Genomic DNA, 27,184 nt, shown 5'->3' with positions numbered 1-27,184 from the left:
TGCACGTTTGCCCTTCGCAACTACTGCGTCGAGTAAACCAATTGTATTTAATTACTGGCTACCTGAGTGTACAGTGTTAATTGTTTTGGCAAACATAAGCGCTCTTCGACGAGCTCGGGTAGGATCGTAAGCGCCGTCGACCGCGGCGTCTGCCTAGCTAGGCCTAGCGGCCCCATCGCTGGCTGTTAGCGGAGTCGTCAGTGGATAACGCGCCGTCGTGAAGTGTTCTGCCACTCGCAGGGCAGAACACTTAATTTTATTGACAGTGTTCGCGTAAAGCGAAGCAATGTTGCGCAGAGTTGTTTATATTGCGTTTCTCGACGTGGCTATGAAGTCAAGCTGGGGGGGGCTGGATCTGGGCGGAGCTTACGCGCCGATCAATCTTTCGGATGCACGCACCGTGTGCCCCGAATCGTCGTATGGCGCATGCCGGAGCATGCGGCGCCGCACGTCGGATCGGACGCCGAATCGTACCGTGTGTCTCCTGCTTTAAGCTGGCACATATGGTTCAGATACAGATACCTGTATGCGAACTTGCACGACGTTGATGCGGAGATTAGGATAATTATGACACCCGTAAGGAAAAGGCAGCTGACGGCCGTATAAGCTGTTGCGTTCTTTCCGCCAAACTACCCGGCCTGGTAGTGCTGTAAAGATGCTGTATAAAAGTGACACGCGGTGACAGGGAAATTATTATACTTAGCAGCCGACCGTACGTTTTGTAGCTTAGGTCTTCTTTCTTGTGCGTTTGTGCTACCCTTATTAATGAGCCATCTCTTGACTATGTTCTTGACTATGTAACCGCGTTTGTGTGAATGCGGAGACGTGTGCTTTTTGTTGTACTTGTGAAATGCAAATAAAATATTTTCAGGCTTACTCAATCTTTGGTGTCGTGTGCATTTATTCCAGTCGAGGCCATCGTGCCATCTGGAAACCGCATTCTGTCAGTAGCCCTACACGAAATGCAACAGCTGGAGCGCGGCGGCACTACTCGGGATGCCCTTAAAAGTCAGTTCAGAGTGTGCCTTAACTCGATATGACTCAGCGCTACATGTATTCTGCTGCGCCTCGATCGTGCTCCCGCCAGTTTGGTTGCTGTGTGGCAAACGTAGCGCCTACATAAATATGTAGGCGCTACGTTTGCTACACAGCAACTAAACTGGCGGGAGCACGATCGAGGCGCAGCAGCCAGAAACCCAGTAAAGCCACAGAACACCTGGTAAAGCGTGTGCAAACCTGGTGAAGCGTGTGCAAAACCCCGTTTCCATTTCCTGTTGTACAGCGCCACCTGTGGTCACATACTTTAGTTCACGACGCCACCGCTACGCTTATTTCCGTAGCACTGTGGAAGGTACAGTTTCCCTTCTCTAAGTTTGTATAGGTGTTCTGTGGCCATAGACCGCAAAAAGGCCACTTCGCTCGTTGCTGCTGCCGCGCTTGCTCGCACCAGCGTTTTGAGAGCAAATGTCCGCGCACATAGAGTGTTATGTGTTCTTGTTTGCTTGTGCGCGCTGACGCCATGCTTGTTAATTCAGTTAGGGAGCGAATATTTCCATGTATATACGCCCAATAAATCTAATATCCTGAGTTGGTATAGCTGTCTGCAAATTTGCTATCGCAATCTGTGCTTCGCCTTTCGGGCGACACTGCGACAATTTTTTTTTTCATCTTTATTTCAAGGACTGAGTGCGTGCGATTATGTCACGATGGGCGCTTCAGGGACCGTGATGGAGCAGAACCTTGTAGGTAACTGTAATAATAGCTCTATGTCCTCTCTGTTTCATGAATGTGCCGCAAGATGGCCCCCTAAAACCTTAGGGGGCCATCTAGGTATACGGACCAGCTGCACCTCTTATAAGAAGCAAGCGGATTCTGTATCTGAGAATTCATGAGACTAGTAATAGCAAGTCTGTTTCTTGCTTCTGAAAAGTTTCTTCCTTGCGGTGCGTTCTTCTACACGATGATGACAGGCCTGCACTGAGCTCGTGTACGCAGCATACGCATGGTAGCTTGAGCAGAGAGTGGTTTTATTTGTGAAAAGAACACCAGTAACATGAATATTGAACAGAAAACATGCACACATTGTGATTCGATGTGTCGATCACAGAAAGGGAGATGCGCTCCCGCAGCAATGTGGTTGGACCGTACGAAACTGCAGACAAATCTTACGAACAATCAAGCATTCTAGCTCTTGTCTCCGACATGTGCCCTCCTGGGCGTCATACGGGATGCGTAATAAACATGGTGCAAGGAAAGGTGCACTTCGTGGAAACCGTTGTTTCCTTTAGGGCAACGTCGTCGGCCTGGTAGAAGTTACGGCTCTTTTTAGCGTTCAATACGCCGTTATGATTTCTTCAAGAATTGCGAACACATTTTTACTTAGAACGTATTTCTTATTAGAGTTGAGAAATTAGTGTCATGAGAACAACGGCAGGTAACGTACTTGAATGTGGTTGCGCGGCCCTTGGAGCGTTCGGCGCTTCGCAGAGAGCCGTAAACACCATTACGTTTCTACACAAAGACTCTCACACGGCCGATCTTCAGACGCTTCTCGCACTGAAGTTTTTCGCAATAGGTGAACCGGGAAGATGGCAATCATTACATGCCTGGAGATGGAGCAATCCTTGAAGGCCACATAACCCAACCTGCAGCGCTTGCACCGAAAATGGCCAATGTGCAAGGCTGTAGCGAGTTCGATATGAGAGTTATAAGCAACTCTAGTTGCGAATTCGCTGTGACCATACTACTGCAGTACTCGGTCGATACCATCGATACCACAATCGGTCATAAAACGCGGTTTCACTGCCTTTTCCTCGCAGATACCTTGGCTGTGTACCACGGCAAGCTCATCGGCTCGATCACAACCTACTATCACAACTTCAGGGGCACTGTGTACGCCGCAACCGCTAAGAGCATCGTCATCACGGATCTCAACTACGATGGCGGGGGTCCTGGTAGGTCTACTTCATTGCTTTCATGTTCTTGCATCGAGACATCGGCCCATTGTTTTCCGTTTGCTTTTACTAGTCAAAATATTTTTATGTTGGGCAGGGTATCTAAAATTACCAGTGGCAGTTAATACGACGGCGTCATCAGAGCTATAATAATTTTAAAGGCGGCCCTTCTGTAAGATGTGTAAGATAAGTCGCTCTATAAAATATTATGATTTACAAGTTTTAGCAGTTAACGTGCAGTAATTGCTTTTTAGGATATGCTGCTTTTGAGACATTGAAACTGGTAAGCGGTTGCAGCATGCGTGAGTGATAGCAGATAGTCACTCAATGTTTTTTATACCCATAGCTAAAATCGTTTGAAAAACTGAATGGCCTTCAATGATTTTCATTGAAGTCTTCCTTGCGCGTGATGGAATAAGTTAGCCGGGCACGCGAATATATTCAGCAGTGTATTTCTCAAATTAATATGTTGAATCTCCGGCTGATATTCTGCCCGCAGTATTTGAAGTAGCAGTTTTATTGCTTGCGTCCATCGGCCAAATATGCGTCTGAAGACTGTGTAATAACTGCCGCCTAATGATTTAATTTGTTTATTTCACAAAATTTTAGTACACTAGTCTAGTATTGATTTTATTATTTCCTTGGGCAGCTTGCGATACTCGAGTATAGCTGGCGGGGCATACAATCTCCAAGAGTTCTTAGCATTTTTTTATAGTCCCGCCGATCCCACCTGAACACACTTGTGCATGCCTCAGGGTCGGTGGTTTGGCAACGTAACAATCTTGGCTTCAGTTTGAAATTAGAACTATCACTATTTTCTCGGGGGAACCAGCAGGAATCTGCTGCACCACCGCTGAAGTGTATATCTTCTACCCAGCTTGTAACGGTCCGCGAGGATTAAAACCAGTCGAAATACTGAATGGCTTGCACTATTCATCTGAACACGTCCGCTTTATTTACGCTTGCAGCGGCCCATTTTTGGGCGGGTTCCAACGTTGGACTGGACAATCATGGCGACCAGCTGCTTGACGAAGAAATGAGGTGTGTAAAGCGCGTAGCTCGTGCATCCGGACATCAACACGGAGTCACAACTTACGAGCGCAATAACGACAGTACGAAATGACAATGTGTTGTCAAGATTCAACACTTCTATCGACTTTGCTTCCAGGACAGAAGTGAATAGTTATCGAGAAAAGCAGACAGGGCAAGCGTGGTTCTACGAAGCTGCCGCTGGCCACGCCAACACCCCTGCGTGTATCGATGCTGTGCCTAATATTTAGTATTAGCTGTCAGCAGCCCCATAACTTTGCAAGGTGTCTACACTCTGTCCAAAGGTGGGCTATGCTTATAAAATGTGGACCATTTGCACACTTAACTCACCACAATTAACTTTCCTAGAGCTAGACATGTTCCGTAGAAACTCCGCCCAGTAAGAATAAAAGAAAGAAGAAAAACCAGGTGGCAGCAATACAGCTGATGCTTGTGCGACAAACTGCCAGTAGTCCCCATCCCTGGCCACTTACAAACACCGTTTTAAGTGGTTTCTGCCGTACACTGAGCCTCTTAATAAGCGCTGTGTGCGGGCATCTGGGCTGCAATAGCAGTGCCCTGTGTGTTTCCTTCTTTGTCCTTTGTTGTTTACGCGGTCACATGATGCATTCCAATATCGAACATCAACTACCCCACCTCTCCCTGTAAAATATGTGTTAACAACGCAATTATTTGAAATGGAGAACGATCATCAAGAAAGCGAACAATTCGCTACGTCACTCGAAGCCAAAACAAAGCTTTGCCAAATCCATGCACAAATCCATGCTGCCGTGCTGCCCTACTGACAGCACCAATCAAGATGTTTCCATTTATTATTGTTAGTACGAAAATATTTGCTAGACAGTGAGCTTTTCGTATCAGCCAGTGTACTAGTACATTAAAAAAACAGAAGCGCTTCGATGCACTCTTTTAATTTCAATGTTTAAAGCGGCTTATTGACAACGCCGTTTATTTTGTATCTTTGTTTTATTGTTTCAAGTTCAATGGCATGCGCGCTGCTAATACAAGATGGCTTTCTGTAGATGTATCCAGCTTTTGTTCTTTTTGGCTAATTACTTTAATTTCCTTTCCTGAAACCCCTATACTTTACTAATGAAGAGGCTGAGATAGGTCGCACTGAGCGATGCTAATCTTTTCAAATCGAGGAAATGTGAAAGCATACTGAGAGCGTAAGTCTTTTTACAAAATTACATGTATTCAGCCTTGAGCCAAACATCCACACAAAGTATACGTTCTCCTAGGGGTGAAAGGTCGAATAACGATCACTCCCGAAGTCGTGGCACGTACATGCATTCTTGATCTGTACATGGCTGGTGACAAAAAAAGACTGCGAACGTTATACCCCTTCGCGGCGGATTGCGCTAGAGATTCTCTGCGCGCTATATCGGTGCGTAACACAAGAATGCAAGCTATTGTCTTTTTTTTCATTTCGCAGCACCAAGGTATTGAAGCCCTACAAGAATGCCACGGTTTTCCTGAGGTTGCCAAGGAAGGTTACCGAATACAAGTCTTTGGGCATCTACTGCGAACTGTTCGGGGTATGTGGTGCTTCTCGGCATCCGTTCATGGTCATGCTAGATGAATATTCCCTCAGAGCTTTTGAAAGAAAAGTGCCGCTCATAGTTTAGTGAATGTTCGACCAAAACTGTGTTATACAGCTTCGACAGGACACTTTCCTCTCTTAAGACCGTCTTTTACGTTTTCATTAGAGTGATTATCGCCATCTGCTGCTGTCGATTATAAGCCATATCAAACGTTTTGCGCAACGTTAGTAAAGATGTATGCTTCTTGGCTGATTTTGCTTGACCTTTCGCAGCAGATCATGCGCCAACTGTATTTAAAAAGCCCGACGTTGATTGATCGCGCCAAAAATCATCACCTAATATTCTACGGCCGGTTGAAACATTCATTATTCCGTAGACAATAGCCTTAATGATATAGTTAACGGCGTCCACTGTACCGTTGTCAATGGTTAATATGGACATTACAAGTGCATTCCTGCCGTCGGCGTCACCCATGATGTGTTCCCCATAAAGTCCAACTGCGATAACATCGCGGCCGCGCGCCGTATGCTGTAGGTGCGAGTGAAAATGTGCGAGGGTGAGTGCACGATGGTGGTTCGATCTCTCGCGCGCAAGGGAGAAAGTCGAGAAGGAAGCGCGCCGTCTTCCATCGCTTGCAAGGCACCAGGAGAGATTCTATTTCGGTGGCGGCTGCGTATGGTGCGACCTAGCGCCACCGTGCAGGCCCTACAATGAAAGCGATGTGCGATGGGGACACAGTTCGCCGAGTGCTGATAGCTTCGTGCGCGCGGTGTTCTCGCCACTCAGCTAGCTTTTAAAGGAGAGGCAGCACGAAGGTCAATTCACTGCTTTCGTGCTTCGTCCCACCAGCGTTTTGACACCGGGTGTCCGCGGTCACTGAGTGAGATGTGTTCATGTTTGCGTGTTTTCGCGTGAAACTATGCTCGTCAATTTAGTTAGTATGCGAATGTTTACAAGTTTATACAGCCGATAAAACTAATATCCTTACATCGTATACCTGTCTAATCATTTTCTATCGCAACCGATGGTTCTTCTTTAGGGCGAAAGTCCGACTTTTCACCTGGTTGTAAGCGCTTTATCTTGCACACAATACAATAGCATAAGCTAAATAATTATTCATCTGTCCCCGCCCTTTCCTCACTTTTTTCAATTACTCTGCGCAGTCGCTTATCAGTGATAATCGATGCTGCCGCTGGAGATTGGTAGGTGAATGTGAATGATCATTTGATAAGTGTCCCTCGGTGAATTTCTATTGACATTTTAGTAGAGTAGTTTGCTGGGCCAGTTGGCGCTTGGTTCAGCGTTGTTCTGTCCGTTTCTACTTACTTGTGCTCGCGTCCGTACCTGTTGGAAACTATTATACGTTCTATTGACATACTAGTGTTCACTGCGATTTATATTTGGTTTATGAATTGCTCTCAAGCATACAATATTATATTTTTTGTTCATTTTTTTTCACTGACCAACGCGTCAAACTTGCATCGAAGGCTGACTTCGGCAACGTCCAGATTCCGGTCGACTATGAGCTGCCCAAGGAGCAGAGCCTCGGCACGCTGACCGCCAAGCAGCACAACACAATGGCTGCCGAAGTCATTCTCAAGGATAGCGCCACTATTCTACTCAAGGGGTTTGAGTACAGCGCTGCCTGTCCAGGATGTAAGCTGGCCTAACTTTAGTGTACATAGTTTTGGCAATAGAAATGCAAGAGCGGAGAGCTAAGAGATCTTTCCCGCATTCCTTGCAAGGAGCGATGGCACAATAGAAGTAAATTCGTCGTCAATTTTTTTTTTCTGTTGACCAATAGTTGTTTTCACGTCGGAGATGCCGTCGCCAGTGCTGCTTTAACCTCTCGCGCGAAGTTTCATTCCTTGGACTTTGCTCAACTTGATTATCACCTGCTTCAACAGTTCATGTGTGAAAAAACATGCGGCGCAGCTTAAGCTGCACAGCCGAGCGAAAGCGGGTGTCTTACGCTGGGCAAAATTACGCTAATGAAAACCAGCCAGAAGTGCGTGATCATCAATTAAACTTATTGAAAATATTGTCAAAAACGCTTGACACTGTACACAAGCATCTCGAGCAGAATTGCTAAGTGAGTGACATATTGCAGACGCAATACTAGAACGATATTCTATTTAGAGCTGGGCGCAAGTAAGAAAAAATCGTGGGAGCTAAAATGAATTATAGGCCCACCATTGCAGTCGGTCTGGTAGTGCTGTGCTGGCTCTGAGCAGCAGAAGCAATCAATCAGTCACCTATTTCGTCAGTGACAGCATGAATATTTATTGATTCGGCGATTCATTCTTTAGTTACCAATAAGAAATTGGAACAAAAGTGGGCGCTAATATTTTGAAGGTGACAAACAAGTTGAACATTTATTTAATTTTAGCACATATACATATGTGGGCATAATCATATTTCAGAGAAAGGTCCCATAGGAAACCGTGCAGCGGGATTTTTTTTATCATATATGGTACACTGAATAGCAAGACTGCTAAACGGTAAATAAAATATAATAAGAAACATATTCGAGTAAAAATGCCAGCAGTTGACATATTACACAAATTATGTTACGATAATACTACTAAACGCACGAATTAATTCAGAAGCACAAAACATAAAAGCTCCAGTTGATGTCAGAAATTAACATTTGCATAAATCTTGTTATTGGTTACAAATGAAATTATAAAACTTGCGTTTAAATGACGGCACATAAAAAAGCATATTTATTAACACAATGCAAGGGATCCCACAATTTATAACAAAACCAACTCTTTGGGAGCTTTAGATGGTACGGAACTTGGAAAGTAAGAAATTGTTATGTGGAGAAAAGAGTGTACCATTTGAAGACGATAACGTTCAGGTCATTACGGTCTTGTATCATTGATCTTAATGGCTGGTGGAATGTGGCTAGTCAGTATAATAGGTTGGTTGGAAGGGTACAACAGTTCACTATGGTGACGGTGGCCAATGAAGTAAGCGAAATAAACGAGGGCGTGAGTTTTAGTCATAACATATTCGCTGTATTTTTGTAGACAACGATTTTTGAGTTCTGTTCCATTGACTTATAAAAGACGTGACAAAACCTATTTCTTCCTAGAGACACTTAAGGAGCGTGTATAATTATGAACAATATATTAACTCTGAAATGCGGCAAAGCCACTTGCTCTTGCATATTCCCGCAGCTGTTTACGCATACTCGTGACACCTGGGCCCCCTGTCTTACCACCGTTTTGACACGTTACTCTAGGCATATTCAATGTTTTGAGGAAGCTCTTATTCGATTACAGTGCAGCACCTGTTTCTTCAAGTAGGTGTTCTAGTACGCGGAACATTGAATAAAACGACAAAGCCAACTTTTTTTTTTAATTGCCTGCAGCTGCCTTTTTCGTGGCGGGCCTTACTGCCAGCACCCAACCAGATCAACTGACTCGCCTAATCAACGACAATGGGAAGTAAGTAGATGTTTAATTTACGGCCTAAATATATCCGTCCACATTTATTCGCCTATCATTTGCACGATGAGTGACACTTGAATGCCGTGGTGCTGCCGTTTCTTTCCGTACGTCGCACGAGTGGTAGATCAAGGTTTCAGGTGGTCACATTGTGCATACTCAGATGATTGGGCATACGGGAAGGTAGTTTGTTTAGATTTTCTTTCGTGATTTCACTGAACGCACTGCAACATCGTGCAGCGGCAAATAATAACAAATCTATGACACCACTAGCAGAATAAAACGAAAGCACGCGAAAAGCTGTCCGGCTAGATATCCGCCGCTGTTGGCATGCCACACAGGACGAAACGCAAAGTGTCATTCTCGCCGTGGTGACATTAGACCACACGGCTACGTGTCACTTTTCATGCATCATGGCCGACCTGCAATTTCGGCTGTATTTCGGCTGTACTTTCGCATACCCCGCTGCAGGGGCGTAGCCAGGGGGGGGGGGGGGGGGGCTTATGGGGCTTCAGCCCCCCCCCCCCGAAATTTTTTCGTGCTGTCCATGCACCGCCCACCCAAGCAACCCCCGGTGCCGGAAATCATTCTGAATTTTCTCTAGAGTGTCTTTTTAACGCTCGAAAAGACATTTCAGCGCGAACCTTGCGAACTTGGGCTGGATTTCACGGCAGCGCCCATGCACCGGGAGTCACATAACGCCAAGCAGCCCCATCCGAGCACAAAGTTTCAAGGGCGTTTTGATGGCGAACGGGCTCGCCACGGCATCTTGCAGAGGCCGCGGAATCTACGCAGCGCATGGATGTCAATTCCGAAATTTGTGGGTATAAAGTTCTCATAAACTTTTGATGTGAAAGGTGCATTGACATTTCCAAAGTTGTGCTTTAGATTTTCAATTGCCGAACTTTGTGGGTTTTATGTTACTGTAAATATTGGACGCCAAAGGTGCATTGACTTTTCTAAAGTCTTGCTGGTTCTTTATTCTATGGTCTTGCATCGGACCATACAACGAGACAAGCCACATCAACACCCTATCAGACAAGTTGACAAAGCCAGCAGCGAGGTCGGATGAGATGAAGCGTTGTGGTGGTTAATTTGTGCCGTCATGACACATAAAAAATATTTTTTTTTCGCCTACGCTAAAGCATCCGCGTCAAAGACACTAAAGTCAGCCAAGGTAACTACGTTCTTATTTATTTTTTCTACTTCGACTTTTATTCGCGAGGACCCATTGAGCCTCTTCAATTTTTTTGTCCTCGCTACCCTACCCGCGGGCTGCCAGAGGCCGCCAGAGCGCATGCGTGTTTCTCGTTTTGCTCCCACCACCGCGCGGCGCAGTTCGGTGCGCGTTCGCTTTTCTCTGGCCGAGTGGACTTTCGCCTGGCAGTGTTTTGGGCACTTTCTGGCTAGCAGACGAGAAAAAGAAACTATCGTCGCTCGCTGTCATCACTGTGGGGACTCGACGGATTGCACCGCGTTCGCTTGAGCGTAACCTCTCCGGAAAGTCTTGTCTCGCCAGTGTAGGATACCGAGCAGTATGCCTATGGTTCTCGGTGGACCAAGCGTCTCACGTTTCTTTCGATATTCTTTCGATAAGTAGACATTCGATTGTGGCCAACATACCTTGCGCTTTTTCATTTCGGTGCGCCAGCCCCACAAAATAAAAGAAAAAAGACTGCTGTGGCGCAGCGAATTGTCGTATCGTGAAAGTTCGATTTTCCTACTTCTTTTGCGGACAGTAATGGGCCACGGGACGCTTCAGTTGCCGGATAGTTTTATTATATAGTATTGCTATAGCAATTATATGGACACTCCAGGCGCATTACTGCCGTTGCCGTCGCCCTCATGTTTCGTATAAAGTCCAATGGCGATAACATCGTGACCGCGCGCCGCATGCTGAATGTGGGAATGAAAGCGTAGGGAAGGGGATGGGGGGGGGGGGGGGTGGAATGGGTGAGACGACTATGGTGGCTCAGTCTTACGTGCGCAAAACAGAAAAACGGGGAGCAAGCGCGCCTACTTCCGTCGCCCGCGACACATCGGGGGGAGTGGATGGAATGGGGGTGGGATCTAGGATTCTGTGAATCTCTAATTGCGCAACATGTTCATTTGCCTTGTTTGACGCATTGTATACAGTGACTTTTTTTTAGATACGTAGATTTATTGGAGACTTATACGTATATTTATATATCTTGTTGCGGGGTTATGTGTATACCTGCAGTGAACTTTGTTTCCAGCGACAATTTTTTGCCTTTTATCAAACTGTATCTTCGCATTTCTAATGTACGAAGGCGAGTAAAATGAAAGCGAGCCAACCCACCCCTCGCAATAATTGTTCGGTCCATTATCTGCGAGGCATCCACGTCACACAGAGGCATCTCTCTATTACAAAAGTGACACGCAGGTGTGAGTATTAAGGTTGTTTAATGCTGTCATCCACTGGGTTGAACATGGTTGGACATAACGGACATGGACATAATGGACGCTCTAGAAGTTGAGCAGCGTGGTGCCCTGAGGTTTTTGACAGCTGAAGGTATTTCCCAAAAAGAAATTAGTCGCCGTATGGCTGCCGTGTACGTTGAACATTGCATTTCATTGGCCACTGTGAAGCGTTCGCGCAAACGGTTAAAAGAAGGACGTGAAAGTTGCAAGCACAATCCAAGGCCGGGCCAAAGCCATCGTGCAATCACCCCTAACAAAATTGCAAAGGTTGATGAGCTGATGAGACAAGAACGGAGGATAAGCATCGATGAACTGGCAGAGCGTGTGAACATCAGTCACGGTTCGGTTCACGCCATAATTCATGAAAATCTCGGTTATCCGCTCTTGTGTGTGCAATGGTTGCCCAAGATTTTGAACTACCGCCAGAAAATGGAGAAGTTCAGCGCTGCCTTGACTCATCTGATCCGGTATCACAATAAGGGTGACGACTTCTTGTCTCCAATTGTGATCGGGGACGAACCATGGTGCCACTTCTACGAGACTGAAACACGACAGCAAAGCTTACAGTGGAAACATTCGAATTCACCACCCCCAAGAAAGGAAAGGCCATCATTTCCGCCGGAAAGGTGTTGTTCACTTTTATTTTGTGATCGTCAGGGGCCATAACTGATAGAATTTGCTAAATCTTGAGAGACTATCAATTTATTTCGCTATTGTAAAACGCCAGATTGGCTGCGTGTCAAAATCAAGAACGAATTACGTGGAAAATTGACGAATGGGGTCATCTTGTTCCACGACAATGCCGTCCCCACGTCGCTGATGTGGTTAATATAAAACTGGCAATGTTCAAGTGGGAAACGCTGCAACATCCGCCATACAACCCAGACCTGTCACCTTGCGACTTCCACTTTTTGGAGCATTTGAAAAAAACAGCTCAAGCGAAACAGATTCGTGTCGGACGATGACGTGAAAGAGCCAGTTGCAGACTTTTTGAAGCAGCACCCCAAGGAATTTAAAGAGACGGGAATCACGCGACTCGTTAGACAACGGGACAAATGTCTAAATGATCATGGAGATTACATTCAAAGAAAGTACCCCGTTTGTCATATATTCACATTGGCTGACTTTCATTTGACTCGCCCTCGTTTATTTTGCAGAACTCCTGCTTTTTATACGTGCTCTCTGTTGCGGCTATAATTTCGGTGCAATTACCCACGATACACGACCGGTGACAGCTGCTTCTGCGCAATACATTGGAACAAATGACAGCGTCATTGAGATTTTTCACTGGCTGATGCATATGTATAAGAATCCAACCAAGCTTCTTGAATGACAAAGTTTCGTTAGAATATTCGTCCTCAGCTTGCTAATTTCTTGGCCTTTACATTTTTCATATCAGCGGCATGCATTGCCTTGCTGGTTTCTAACTGATATAGTTCTAAAGTTCGCGTGTTATTTTATTTACTTATTAAATAGAGAAAAAACACGGAAGCATTGATGTCGGTTATTTTGGACACAATTGTTGGCACAAACAAGCATATTCTTTTATAAAAATGTACATATTTTACTTGTTTTGATAGTGCGTAGCGTTCAAGAATTCGTTTGCAGCATCTTTAGTAATGACAATGCAGTTATTAGTCATGTATTTGATCCCCAGACAAATTGTTCAAGAGGAAGCTTTAGCTCGCGCCCAACTCCGACGCGGCCTATTCAAATACATGTAAAACGCTAAAACGCTTTTTTGTGATAACCCCCGGGTCGCTTTTAATGAAATTTGTTGCATTTGAGAGAGAAAGTTAAATTCTAGTGTCTGTTGGAAGCGGAATTTCGATTTAGGGCCTGAACATTGTTTAAATATTTTGAAAAACTCGAAAGTAAAAAAATAAAATAAAAGCACTATGTTTACAAACTAATAGCTGTGCAACAAGCCCACATGTCGCTGTTCAGTAAACAGCATATATTGTAACAGTCAAAGCGGACAAATTTGGTGTGTCAATTCATATCTTACGTGAATTGGTTACGTTGTGTACAAGGATTCTGCGAAAGCCGTATTTCCATAATGCTAAATTTTTGGAGATTCACGTGTAACATAGAAATTTTGTCCGGTGTAGATGTACTATTAGGTGCAATTCACAGAATTGCGATGGCTTTTTTCATTGCTGAGTTACATAGCTTTAAACTTGATAGCTTAGGTTTCTGAAAATTTGCGATTTTGGTCAATTTTTAATAAAGAATTGCGAACCTAAATGAAAAATTCGAAACCAACAGTCACTAGAATTTAAGTTGCTTTTTAAATGCAACAAACCGTGTCAAATTTGGTGCATTGGTTGCCGAGAAAAACGAATTCTCCTTCTACATGTATTTAGATACGAGCATGCGAGCTAAAGCTTGCTCTTAAGGAGGAGACCGAGCTGCAATGTGAGCCCCCCCCCCCGAACGAAATTTCTGGCTACGCCACTGCCCCGCTGGCTCTCTCGACGTGGGCTCAGGTAATCGCGGCTTCGATGAGCGGCGATTCCTGGCGCAGCCGAGAGATGGCGAGAGCAGCTCGCTCGCTCGCACGGTGCTGACTTGCATGGAGCTTCACAGCAGACGCTCGAAACGAATCGAAAGGACTGCTTTTCGGTAGTCTCTATGGTGAGCGGCACAAGGCACTCCGTAAGGAACAAGAATATTTATACAGCCTCTGAGAACCTTTTACCAAAAGCGGCAGCAGCTGTCCTGCGTAAGCTGTTCATGAGCCTTTAATTTCGCTGTATCTGTGGCTCCTCTGCACCGCGACCTGGACGAGGCGTACGAGCCGCGTCAGCGCTCTCGGCCAGTTGTTCCAGGAATGCCACTGTGTTATTATCTACTATGATGAACGAGCAACACTTGCAAAATGTGTGCCGCACTTATATGGCATAATGCGCCGGAACTCGACAGTTACATGACATTTTGAACGAAAAGCCGAGCACCTGTCACGCACCTTTCATGCCCAAGATATAGGGCGGCCCAGGGGCGAAGAAGTATTTGAGATGAACCGCGCGGGCAGCGCGATAAAGTGACGGTCGCACGAGAAGGAAATGACCACAATGCGCCCGTCGCATCATCTGTCGTGTTGGGGCAAGAACTGCGCTTGCCCTTTCTTCTACGGACGTGACGCACTCAAAATCTCGATATCGTCTCACATATTGCCTTTTCGGAGGGCGTGCCGTGCGCGTTTTGCCTCTCGGCGAGGCGACTCACGACACAGGGCGCGTCGGTGCCATGCCCGACGGTGTGACTTTATTGAAACGGCCGAGCGCGCGCTGTTTGGCCTAAAGACGTTTACTTGAACTACTGCAGAATAGGTCGTGTTGATCTTTCGGCCACTTGAAAAGCAACATAGCCATATAAAATCCCTACCATTTCTCATTTCGTCACAAATTATGTTGGACTTTTAATAAATGCGTTAGAGTTACTTATTTCCAATGTGCTGCACTTTCTATAGTCTCAATGTCAACGTATCTGTACGATTGTCTGTCAGTCTCATTGCATTGATCACATTTAGAAAGTTAAAAAATGACGGTTTATTATGCAATCAGTCGCCGCACCTTTTTCATCAAATGAATTGAATTATGGACTCAAAGCACAGGAACAAGTATCAGCTGCGGCCATTACGAGAAAAAAAATGCGGTTCCTTTACCATATGAAAGAACGTACCATGTCTAACATACCGCCAAACGTTGAAATTTCTTCAGTAAAGCTGTCAGGCGCATATGAAAGGGACACAAAGGCAAATACAAAGTCAAGCTAAAGTGATAGATTAGTGCTCGAGAATCTCAAAGGCGTCAATATTATAGCGAACAGAGCTTTACTAATCGAAAAATCGAGGTAAATACAGGACATGATTAGAGACTCTCCCGGGATATTCAAGCACTTGCCCGATGACGAAAGCACTCCTCACGTAAATTCTGTCACTAGTACTCAACTAGTCGTTGCAAAAAACGTCCTCGTATTGTAATATAAGAAGGAATAAAATTCTACTTTTCCAGTTCCATTTCATGCTCAGAAAAAAGAACGCATTGAAATTACCGTTGACAACGACGCGCGTGGTCAAAAGGTTTCGTTTCCCTCGACTAGGCGCCGCCCACGCTTTCGCGTTTCAGTACTTTCCCGATCGCGTAGTGCTGCACTGATTTTGCTGGCTTGCGAAATTCGCACGAAGTGCAAGTAGCAGAGAATTCAATGTGATGTCGCCGGATGCCCAAACGGTCAACGCCACTTGACCAAAAAGCAGCTGCAGCGGCGAATCCCCAGCTCTGTCTTGGCTCGGTGCCGGCGTCTGTAGGGCGCCGTTTTACTCGCCGACGGCAGCAAAGGGCGGTAATGACGTATGTAACGTAACCACTACCCCGGTTGGATGGCTGGAGATTTGAATTTCGAAAAAGGTATTCGGACCCTTCAGATACAATTTTCTCGTAAATTAAGTCTCTTCTTCGCACTAAACAAGCCTTTAAAGGTTTCTGGAATTGTATTTAAACAGTCCACGTCGACTTAGTATTTGCCTTTAGTGCACCTTTGAAATGGAGCCAAATTATGAAAGCACAGCGTGTAGTTTCTCTGCAGCTCAATGACAATGTTTGTTTCTTGATACGACTAAGCTGAACTACAAAAATCGTGCAGAATATGCAAAGGCGCACGCTGTAAGCAAAGTAAATAAAGTACCCTGAAAAGCTTTGTTGCTGTGTTTTTAAAGCCATCCTTTGCATATTGCAGAATCACTCTGCGGCTTTGAAAGTGACACTTTCTAAAGACATCCTTCTTTCAGTGTTTAACAATGCTTTATATAACTTACTCGCTAACCTTCTTTCAATATGTCCAAACATAAAAACTATTCTGAACATGGTTCAGGAAAACATTCATTTGGGATAGATGGTGCATATTTGAACTAGAAAGGAACAGCGCCAACTAAGACGATCAGGAGAGGGAGAATGACACAGGACAAGCGCCATCCTGGACAAGCGCGCTTGTCCTGTGTCGTTCTCCCTCTCGTGATCGTCTTAGTTGGCGCTGTTCCTTCCTAATTCATATATTCTGAACACATCAGTGATTGCATACTCAAATTACGGGTTCACATTCCCACAGTCGCCTTACGTGGCACATCAGTCCAACTCTGCCTTTTTAAGACAAAATGTTTTTAGCGACTTCAGACGGGTTAGCCGTACGTAAAATCTCGGTGTCTATTTGGCCTCATGGACAGAAAATGACCCTTTCGCGCCTCCACAGCGTAATAGCGGGTCACAAAAGTATCACAACGAGAATTACTAGCTTGGATTAGTGACAGAGAACGTTAACATTAGCGGTACTTGCGCAATTAGCGCCAGTATAATAGAAAATTCACCACTTTACATCGCAGACTATATTATCTCCATCATTGGCAAGAAAGAAAAAGTATTGGGCAAAATGTCTCGGTCAAAAAAAGCAAGTATTCCAACCAATGTTAACGCGAAGAAAACAACGCTGGCGTATGTGCGCGAAAAAAAGCGAATGAAAAAAGTTCTACATGAATAATTGAAATAGAAGGTCAAAAAAAAAATGTAAGGTCTGTCAATGCAGCAAACAAAATAATGTAAATATTGCAGGAAATATAATTTAATTATGCAACGTTGCATCATCCTGAATGCCCCGATTGCAGGACATCTATATACAGAGCCCATTTACATCAACTTTGCCTTCTTTCATGTCACCTTTAGGTAACACGTCCTTTTTTGACATGTTCTTTTGTTCTTTGCACCTAACAACAGTTTCATTCGAACTTCACGTCGCATAACAAGCATCAGTCATAGGAATGTCGTTTATCATTGTGAGCCCACACTGCGACATACCACAACATAATGTTTCTTACGTTATGCCCAAAACTGGAACAACGTTGCTGCCAGCGTCGTTTTGTTCCCCTATAAATCAAGTCTAACATCGAAGAACGCCTCAATATGCAACGTACGACTACCGTTTACTCACGCGCAACCTTCATGCAGAATTTCACCTTGGTGTCTTTGGTACAATAAAACAAAAGAAATTGGGGGATTCTATGTGAAACTGCAAGAAAACACATTGCATCCGTTGAGCCCATCGCTCGGCCTCTGATTTCTGAGCAAATTCCGGTGGCACATAATAGGTGTTTCGCAATCCCCGAAGAACTTAGCAACAACCGGAGCAAAAGTTCGCGCGCAATACACAACGCCGTTCACCCACCGGCATTGTGCATTCTCAGGACGAGCAAGCTGGGAAGGTACGACAAGAAGGACGTCACGGCCAGACTGCCCCTTGGTCGGCACTGGAACGAGTTCAAGTGGTTTTCGGTGTACTGCGTCGACGCCAAGCAGAGCTACGCTGAAATCGCTATCAACCAGGCGGTGGCAGAGAAGCTGCCACTGCACGATCCCAAGACTGTCGTACCCATGCCTTCGATGGAGTCAACGGACAATGCAGGTAACAAACTCATTACAACGGAGTCGAACGGGGAGTCACACCTACTTCATTATATCCATTACTTCGTTATATCCATTATTGCGTGTACTCTACTGATAATCTCCACGGGTATTTCAAAGGGAATTTCACTAACTTCTTTTACACCCGTCATTTTATAATATCCTGTTTAGTTGTAACAAGGCTTGAATGTACTTTAAATACACCAAGAAAGGTACAGGACTTCAACGTATGACAATAGCTGGCAAAGGTATTATCTGTTATACAAAAATCATAACGCTTCAGATACATAGAGATAAGTTTGCAGCAAGTTTTCCCGAACAAAGATAAAAATTCAAATATAAAAAATTTAAATCATGAAAAGGTACTGCAATCATAAGTAACTCTACTTCTTAAACAATATCTGACAGGAGTGCTAATACATAAAAGCTTTCAGATGTAGAGTGCAAATCAAACAAGCATGAAATACAAGAGAATATGCAAAGCTAGTCCAGTCTATAGAAATCAAAGAATGTTCATATGCACTGTAAGGAAATAAATTACGTGAACGAAATCAAGTGAGTGTCAACGTGCCGCTAAATAATACATTCGTACTTGTTGTTTTCAAAAGGTTTAAACTGGCGTCGGACGTTTATAGTTTGGCACCCCTTTCCCGCGTGTGAGAATGCTATCTTATACGCAAATGTTTACGGTTGTCACGCGGTGTATTTTTCGGCGAACGAGCTAGTTTTGCATAGAATTTATCGACAACTGATTCCACCCTGCTGCGAAAGAAACATGTATGCTGGCAGTCTGCGGCAAAGGAACTGTGCCGAGCGATTGAAACGTGATACCAGGAGCGCGTGGCTGCAGGCACTACTTGTGCGAGCAAGAGGCGCAGGCAGCCACGTGAATCGTCAAACGAATCCGACGAATCGTCAAAACGATGCCAGCGCCCGCATCTCCAGTGGCCAGATTTGCGCTCAATATACGGAGCGTTGGATTAGTGGTGTTCCGCACATTCAATCCCGGCTACAACTATGGCAACGCCACGAGTAGTGCGCACACCGGAGGAAGAAGCTGCCTACAGCGAGCGTCAGCGAGACTTGGCTCGTGAGCAGGCTCGTCCTCGTAGGGCCGACCCCGATACGCGCGCCAGAGACGCCGAGTTTAACCTCCGTATTGAGAAATGCACCTTGAAGCTCATGCTCGATTTGACATAAATGACGCCTGGTGCGAACGCGCCGAATACGCTCATTGCGTTTCTTTAGGTGCGTTGACGACAGGCGTCGTTTAAAGCAAGCCAGGCATGGGCTTCAAATTAGGATGCATTTCTGAGTACGGGGTAAGTGACAGTGCCGGGAGGCCGATCAAGAAGTGCGTGCCCGAGACGCCGAAACACATCGGCAGCGTCGGAATGAAGAACACAGCTTCGCTGTTCGACCATCTTCACGGCATTGGAAGGAGCGGTGTTCTGTTTGTGTGTGGTTATATCCATGAATCGCACAAAACAGGGCATTGGGATTGGTTTCTCTCATTTCCTAAGTGACGCGACGCGGCTATAAATGTGGGTGCTGGCAATTCGCAGCGACAAATATCAGCTATCAGACGCCGATAGAAGCGCCGGAAGTCGCTTGAGCTTTTCTAAACGAAACTCGAACAACGCAGCTGCTGCCTTGTCAGTGTCAAGCTGGATGATGATGACTTAGACGAACAAGGGATGCAGCTGCCAAGGCAGATGTTATCTTGTTCGCGTTTACGCGTTAAAAAAAAGCACATGACATGTAGGGAGCTCTCTGCTTCGTATACCACGTTGATTTAGTGTGAAATACTCCAGCAGTGGTTTGTTACTGTACCGAACAAGCCTTTAAATCTCCCGCTACATTGACTGATGCCACACTGGCATTTTCGACTGCGAATGAACAAGATCTGGATAAAATGCTGCTGCAGCGGGATTTCTGATCGCGATTTCGCTCGATCCTAATCCAATCAAATGTTGGAGAGCTTGATCACGATCGAAAATGTGGATAGCCGGCACCATCAATTCGCAGTGAGGTCAGCGAAATTTCCGCACGCATTCCTCCATGACCCGGCCGTACGCCTTAAGCCAGCTGCAAGATGTCATTGCTCGTCGGTTACGAGGTAAACATATATTTGTCCGAATACGTTCGGCCAGCACTTCGGATCGTTTTTCCAGGCGTCTATAACAATACGATCAGGGTATGGCAGACGGGGACAGCTTCGCGACGTACCACTGACAGGAAACTTCTGGCAGTGAATTCATCTACCCGGAAAAAGATATCGCAGTAGGTGCGATGCCGCGAGATGAATGGTTTCCCACCATCGCTTCGCACACGTCTCGCACTTTCATTTGCGCGCGGCCTGTGGCGTCCCGCTCTTTACGACAAAGAGAGACACATTGCGCCTGCAGCAAAAGCGTCAGAAGCAATAACTCTGCGTCGCCGAAATATACTAGCCCAGAAAATTGAGGTAAATATATCCAAAGCGCATTTCTGTTGCTGCATGTAGGCTTCTAAATGTCATGCTGAAATATTGTACTATCCTCAAGCTGTTGTCGCGCGCCCTCAATTTGTGCGGATTTTTGTGGGATATTCTTGGGCGATCTGGCATCGTCGAAGTTCTAAATGCAGTATCTTTTTTCTTCGAGGTGCTTTTCTGGTGTTGCAAGAAAATAGACTAACTAGTTACTTCTCCGTTTTTCTGCGCGTACGAGCAAATGCGTCGGCTCCAAGATACACGAACGTTTCCACTGCGCACACCACTGACTCAAGCCCTCATATTCAGGAACACTTATCGTCTCCACCCTCAACCTCTACTCTAGGAAGTGGATGGCATGCACACCAATCGACTCAAATGGTCATGACTTCTCATATGCGCTTATAGGCAAGTCTTCAGAAGCATAGCTTTTTTTTTTTGTCGCCTTGCGATGATCTACTCAACTTAACTGGTGGAAGAGCTTCGAACGTTGGAGAATACGGGGGTAAGACCGTCGAAGCTCCTCGTGTAACAATAGTTTATTTGCTGTTTATTTGAAAGACTATCCATTTGACCGTCTTTGAGAGGTTCGTATGACACCGGTATAAGGAGAAACATAATGGGAGTGGCACACCATTAATGCTTCGCAAGAAAAATGCACTGAAATATAAATCATGCTGTTTGCTGCTCACCCTTGTACTCATTATCACAGGCAAACGTCGCAGCCTCTTTCATTTCTTTCTACGTGCGTATATGTGGCAGGATGTTTGTGTATTTGTATTGAAAGCCAGGCAAAATCTTTGAATGTATTCACTGGTGCAGGTGCGACCTTCGCTCCATTCTCAGCACTGTGGGTGTCTACTCTGATTTCGGTCACATTGGCGGCAGCTTTCGCCATTCGGCGATGCCTTGGTGAGTTCCCTTGTTTTCTTTTTTCTTTCTTGGCTCAATTAGTGCGAACAATGCGCTCGTAGAAGTGAATTTCTTCTAAAAAATGGAAAGTTGCTTCATATCAATATGTACCATGCAGGAAGTAAAAAAAATTGGGCAGGTTTTAAGGGAAACGCAGCCGAAATTTTGTACACGCCTTGAGCGCGCTGCTGAGAGTGTAATGGATACTTGGACACAATAATGACGCAACCAATAAGAGGGATGTTATTTCCCTTTGCATAGCAGATGGAGAGGGCTAAGAAAGGCGAAACGAACCTTTAGTTTGAAATGGCCTAAACCCATTGCACAACTAAACTCATATGTTGGCTAATACATTACAATCCGACATAATTATTGCGCAAACATGTGTACATTGTGGGAAATACATAGAGTAGCGCAAATAGTAATAGAACAGAACACAACCATTCACCATATGTAACAAGTATTTTAAAAATTTCACCTCCTTTGGCAGACGCGTACCTTTAAGTTATAGCTAAACATTAGTACTCAACGGAGGATATCTATAAACACTAGAAAAAGCGATAGGCAAATCAGCCATCAATACAAAGATCATTGTTGATGAAGATGGATTTCAACTGCGCTGCACCCAATTCCCAGCGCCCGTGGTACTTGGGCGCACATGTAGTTTCGTCTGGCTCTGGTACCGCATTGGGTGTGTACCCTGCATTCTCCGGGTGGACACCGATAGTTCGGCCTTACTGCCTAACTCTATGGCTGTCGCGACCGCCGCATTGGTGACATTCGAAAGTGGGCTGCACCTCTCGAGCTAGCCTCGCTCACATAGGGTTGGGCTTCCTGCTCTTGCGGTTTCTACGGAGAGGGAACAACCTTTGCTGTGGTCAGAGAGGGGTGGGCGAAGATACGCCATCCCTGTGCGACTCTCTTTCAGGACATTTCTAGATGCTACAGTGTGGAACCTGGGGGCATTCTATCAGCCGTCAAAGCCGCCAAGCAACCAGCAAATTTCTGCAACACATCACGGAATTGTAGACTTTACAACTCCTGATGAGCGCCACGATTTTTTAAATCTACTGTGGCAGCATCAGCCCTCTGAATTTCGACCACTCCATCTCGGATCAACAAATGTACTGCGGAGCTAAGCCTCTGTGAACACCCCGAGCGAGGCTCCATTAAGTTCCAATTTCGGCATGTGTGACGCAATAACGGCGACATCAGTGCACGCGATACATGCGTGATCGAGTGATGGTTTCGTTTCTCTATGCAACGGCATCAAACTCATGCGTCTGGGTAGTACGGTTACAAAGATGCCAACCAGGTGGCTAGCAGATCACTCTGCGATCTGCTAGCCTCCTGGTTGCCTCAAATTGTGAACCAACCGTCTCGCGAAGGTTAATGGTCCCTTTTTCGAGTCCCGAATAAGGATAAAGCTTTCTTCAACTTGAACAGAAACCCGTACCTAGCTTCGTGCTACAAAATGGTTAGATGTTAAATTTCTTCTTTCTCGAACTTTCCTTCGCCTTGCAGGCATCCGCCAAAGTAATTTGTCAAAGATGTAAGCAATATTAGTGTAAAATGTTTTACAAGTTACAGTTTACGTGTTTACATGCGTTAGAGCAAGGTATACCCGCTACTGACCGAAATGATAGACAATGCACGTCACAATGCTGAACTGACCAGCGCAGGAACAAAGACTCTCGCTTAATAGAGATTGATGTTAACGAGGAATATAAGATGGTTTCATAGACGCCCTGTAAGTTAGATCCATGGATCAAAGACTACCATAGAGAAGCCAGGAGCTTGTTAGCAAGTAAATTTGAAACAAAGTAAATACTGGCCTATATATTTAGGAGCTTATTGCTAACTTAATTGCAGACAAATATAGTCATGAAGTCAGTGCAGCTGCTATCCCCTTACAACGCTGTATTTTTTTTTCCAGAAAGCGATAATCGCATCAAGACATGCTGAAACCGGCTCCTTCCTATTTTGAAGGTGGGTAAAGCATGTTGTAAAAGAAAGCCTTCCTACGTAGCATTGCATGACACAAAGAAATTATGCATGAGTTTCCGTATCACCAACGTCCTAAATGTTGCCCAATTCAACACCGATACGAATTTCGTGGATGTAGACAAAGCAAACCTGTTAGCAATACCCTTCATCTCAAATTTTGATTAATGAGATAAGATTGCGCCATATTGAAGGGAAACAGGAAGCCGAGGCATGTTACCCGCGTATCTGTGTGCCGATCGGCATCTCAATTGTTTCTGAAAGCATCAAATTTTAGCATTTTGCCTTTGTGCGGAAGTATAGTTCGATGAAAACTCCACAGTCTGCATTCTTTTGTTGCGCTTGCCTATGGCATCTTCAGGGTACCAAACAAAAGTCGCAGATGAGCTAGTTAATCCCCAGTGACCGCAAGTATTGTACAGTGCTCTTTAAATACAACTCAAGGTGATGCCAAGCGTTTATTTGAAATCAGAAAGAATTAAACGTGGCGATACGAATGTGGATAGCTCGGTGCAAGTTATACCATTTCCATCCCCAAGTGATGAAGCGCAACCTAAATTATGGGACAGTTAGGGCCTCTTTCTTCCACGCAGTGATTGGTTTATTTATTCATTTGGAGTAGGTTCAAAGGAATGCCACAGAACATTTATTAATAGTGTAATGTCCAGCATGACATTATCATTACCTAATGAAACAGCAAGGAGAAAGGAGGAGGCGGTTGTATTCGCTTTGATACACGCAATCAACTAACGAAGATAGTATTCCTCTATGCCAGCTCTTATTCCCGATCAGGATATATAACATTCGTGTTTCAACGTTTCCTGCAGCTTCGCAGGCTTTCCGCCGTGTGTCCTGTGCTCGCAGCTCTTCATGTTCGGCAGCCAAGTGCTGGGCCTGTCTTTTCGGCGCCATATGTGTGGCCTACACAGCGCAAAGTATACAATGATCTGTTGCTACAAAATAAAGAACTATCTTCTGTCAAATGTCTTCGCTTGTGCTGTGCACCATCTGCAGCCAGCGCTTTAATTGATCATGACCGAAAGCTAATTACAAACAAACCTGCGCCAAATAGAGGCTCAGAATTGACGCAACTTACTACGTTGTCCCAGCTAACAACAGAACATGCCTTTGAGGACACGTAAGGTTACGGGCAGTTGACACAGAATGTACGTTGTTAGTACGCTCCCGGAGAAGTCTTTTCGTGCCCCTAATGATAGAGAGCAATAATATTCAAAATTTAATAAACTGTTCAATTGTTAACTTTAAGCCCACAATGTCAACGCACCGTTTGTAGAGCAACTTAAAAAAAAAAAAGCATTGATTTGTCTGCGATGTGATTACGTTTGCGTAATGTTCATTGTTTACTAAATTAGCAACATTACTAAATGTGTGTGGGACCACATTTGTTGATTATCAGGGCTTTTCTCGACCGTGTTCACGCTTGTAACCTTCTCGTAGTGTTTGTTACGAATCTTCCGCAGCTAGGTAATCACAAACTGCCAGACCACCCAGGTGCAAGAGCACCCTGTGGGAACAGCATTTGCGCAGCTAACATAAAATTCCGATTAATATTATCCATAGTTTAACTTCGAAGGCGATGTGCAAGATCAGAACAGTTCATAGTAACTTTACTAATCCCCCACGCACCCACCCCCTTCCCCCTTGCGGTAAAACATTTCAACACATACCGATGTTTACGAACGGCGCGTTTCTGTAGTTACTGAAGGATTAGTCCTGAACCATGTTGGTTTGCACGGGACATGGAAGACTTCTTTTCACAAAATCATGAAATAGAAGGCATATTATGCAATAAGAAATACGCTCAATGAGGTGTTGTACAGGCAAGCTTTGTTGGGCGTGTTGGTAAAATGAGATTGAAAGAATATCTAGGAAGGGCATTGTGGTGTCGTCTCCCTTCTGTCCTTGTTCAATGGCGCTAAATATGCTTGCAAGCCTCGATAAGTTCGCTACTTTTGAGGCAGCGTCAAGATCACCATCGTGTACTGGCTTTGTGTTCTTTTTAAGCAATCCTAAACGGCTGCTTTCTTCGCGCTGCCGAGCTGCCTTTAGCTGTGAGTGGCAGCAGATTGAATGAAAAAAGCAAATGTCTGCGAAAAATGAACGCAGGAATGTATGCATCGTCTCAGAAAAATTCATTATTAAAGCAAACCGATTTCATTGTTGACCGTATTTTTCATTTCATTCCTCCTTTATTGCTTTATTTATATTATATATACTTTTTTAATTGAGTGACTGCCTACTGAATCGTTTTGAACTTTCGTCTCTTCAATTAATGCACCAAAATTAGATTTATAAGTTTATTACCTGAACACATATGTAACGTTTGCCCGATTCTTGGCCAACCTTGTGATTGGGTATGCGCCAAACACATCGAGGTCGTCGTCGTCGTCGTCATCATCATCATCATCATCATCATCATCATCATCATCATCATCATCACCACCAAATGCGCACGCCACTGAGGTGCAGAAAATGAGCCAAACAAATGTGCGTAACGAGCAAATCACAAAATTGGCCTTCGGCGCAGACCACTGCTTATGCCACATAATGTGTGAAGCTTTTATTCACGCGGAAAGAAACATTATCTGACTTTGAGGCATTTTTCATACAATCGAGCAATACAATTTCAGTGATTCTGCAGTTCTTAAATTACATTATGAGACCTTTGTAGACAAGCGAGACGGCTCTCAAAGAAGCAGAATATTTCATTGACATTCGTTAATTCTAATAATCCATTCACCAAGTTTAATGCTCATTGAAAATATCCATGCCGCAGTAGACAGTGCACACTCATTTCGACTGCCGTACGGGTTAAAACCTGAAGATATGGCTAAGGCTGACACGGATATATGACGCGTTCTGCACAAACAACTGAGTGCTGTGCTGCATGGTCAGGAATCGAGCCTGGCGACACCTCCTGTTTTGGTGCGATGAGATTGGTTATTCTTATCGGCGGAAGCGACACCTTTCCGCGCATATCAAAGTGCCGCTCTCAGAGAAAGTTCATAATTTTTGTACATGTCGCCAGCATACCTCACTGTTTCTGTTTAAGAATTCTAGCACACACAAAATAAACAGACACTGTGTAAGTGACGTAAACAGGCTATCTATGGGGTTTTTCGCAGCAAAAAAGGCTTAAACGATACACAAACATGCCCGAAGTTACGTTCACCATTTCCCTTTGCTTAGGTCGGCGAGCCTTTCCTACTAGATAGAAACGAAAAATTTGGGTAGAACCCATCCTATGATGAATGTTGACTATAATGCGAATAACAAGGAAGCATGTTTTGATGGATAAAGAAATATATAGATAGATCATCCCCGGAAAGAAAGGAACAATGAATAGATGGATAGACAAATATGTAGATAGAGCATCCCCGGAAAGAAAGAAAGAAAGAAAGAAAGAAAGGAAGAGAATGGATGGATGGATGGATGGATGGATGGATGGATGAATGGATGGATGGATGGATGGATGGACGGACGGACGGACGGACGGACGGACGGACGGACGGACGGACGGACGGACGGACGGATGGTGCGCCTAATACCCTAGAAATTATTATCGCAATAATACTGCCGAAGCAATAAGCTGAAGACACACCAGAGGAACGAAGGGATTTGTTGTGGGAAGATCATTACTTCATTCCTTCCTCAAATATCCGCAGACCTCGAGCGCTGCCGTATTTGGCATTTATATCACTTATACATGACGCTGACCATGACAGCTTGCATTTGTTTACTTGTATTTTTTTTTCAAAGTATACGCAGATTCATCATCATTCCTCGCAACGCTGGTTGTCAATGCCGCTGAGCTTGATGATGATGATGACGATTCCAGCAGCAGAGGCACATGACTAATTGAGAATATGTAGAAAAC

At 44.8% G+C, this 27,184-nt stretch overlaps 1 protein-coding gene across 1 annotated transcript; it reads left to right on the top strand.

The window, feature by feature from the left end:
- The first annotated feature begins 1,706 nt into the window (after positions 1-1,706).
- LOC129385847 (protein Skeletor, isoforms B/C-like) lies at positions 1,707-24,255 on the top strand. The gene is made up of 10 exons (XM_072289483.1): positions 1,707-1,746; positions 2,820-2,954; positions 3,923-3,995; positions 5,440-5,542; positions 7,036-7,204; positions 8,928-9,003; positions 17,681-17,898; positions 21,193-21,282; positions 23,219-23,271; positions 24,114-24,255. Exons 1-9 carry the CDS (start codon positions 1,707-1,709, stop codon positions 23,245-23,247), a joined length of 933 nt encoding a protein of 310 aa, XP_072145584.1. The 3' UTR covers positions 23,248-23,271; positions 24,114-24,255.
- Positions 24,256-27,184: the final 2,929 nt, after the last annotated feature.

Source organism: Dermacentor andersoni, chromosome 7, assembly GCF_023375885.2.
Source record: "Dermacentor andersoni chromosome 7, qqDerAnde1_hic_scaffold, whole genome shotgun sequence".
Classification (NCBI taxonomy): Eukaryota; Metazoa; Arthropoda; class Arachnida; order Ixodida; family Ixodidae; genus Dermacentor; species Dermacentor andersoni.
This window is presented reverse-complemented; position numbering and strand designations above follow the sequence as displayed.

Bases quoted from the DNA above. Each gene is read 5' to 3' on its own strand.
- LOC129385847 (XM_072289483.1), top strand. From the start codon at position 1,707: ATGGGCGCTTCAGGGACCGTGATGGAGCAGAACCTTGTAG. The intron at 7,205-8,927 runs GTAAGCTGGCCT...AATTGCCTGCAG, and splicing joins CAGCGCTGCCTGTCCAGGAT to CTGCCTTTTTCGTGGCGGGC. The intron at 17,899-21,192 runs GTAACAAACTCA...TCACTGGTGCAG, and splicing joins GGAGTCAACGGACAATGCAG to GTGCGACCTTCGCTCCATTC.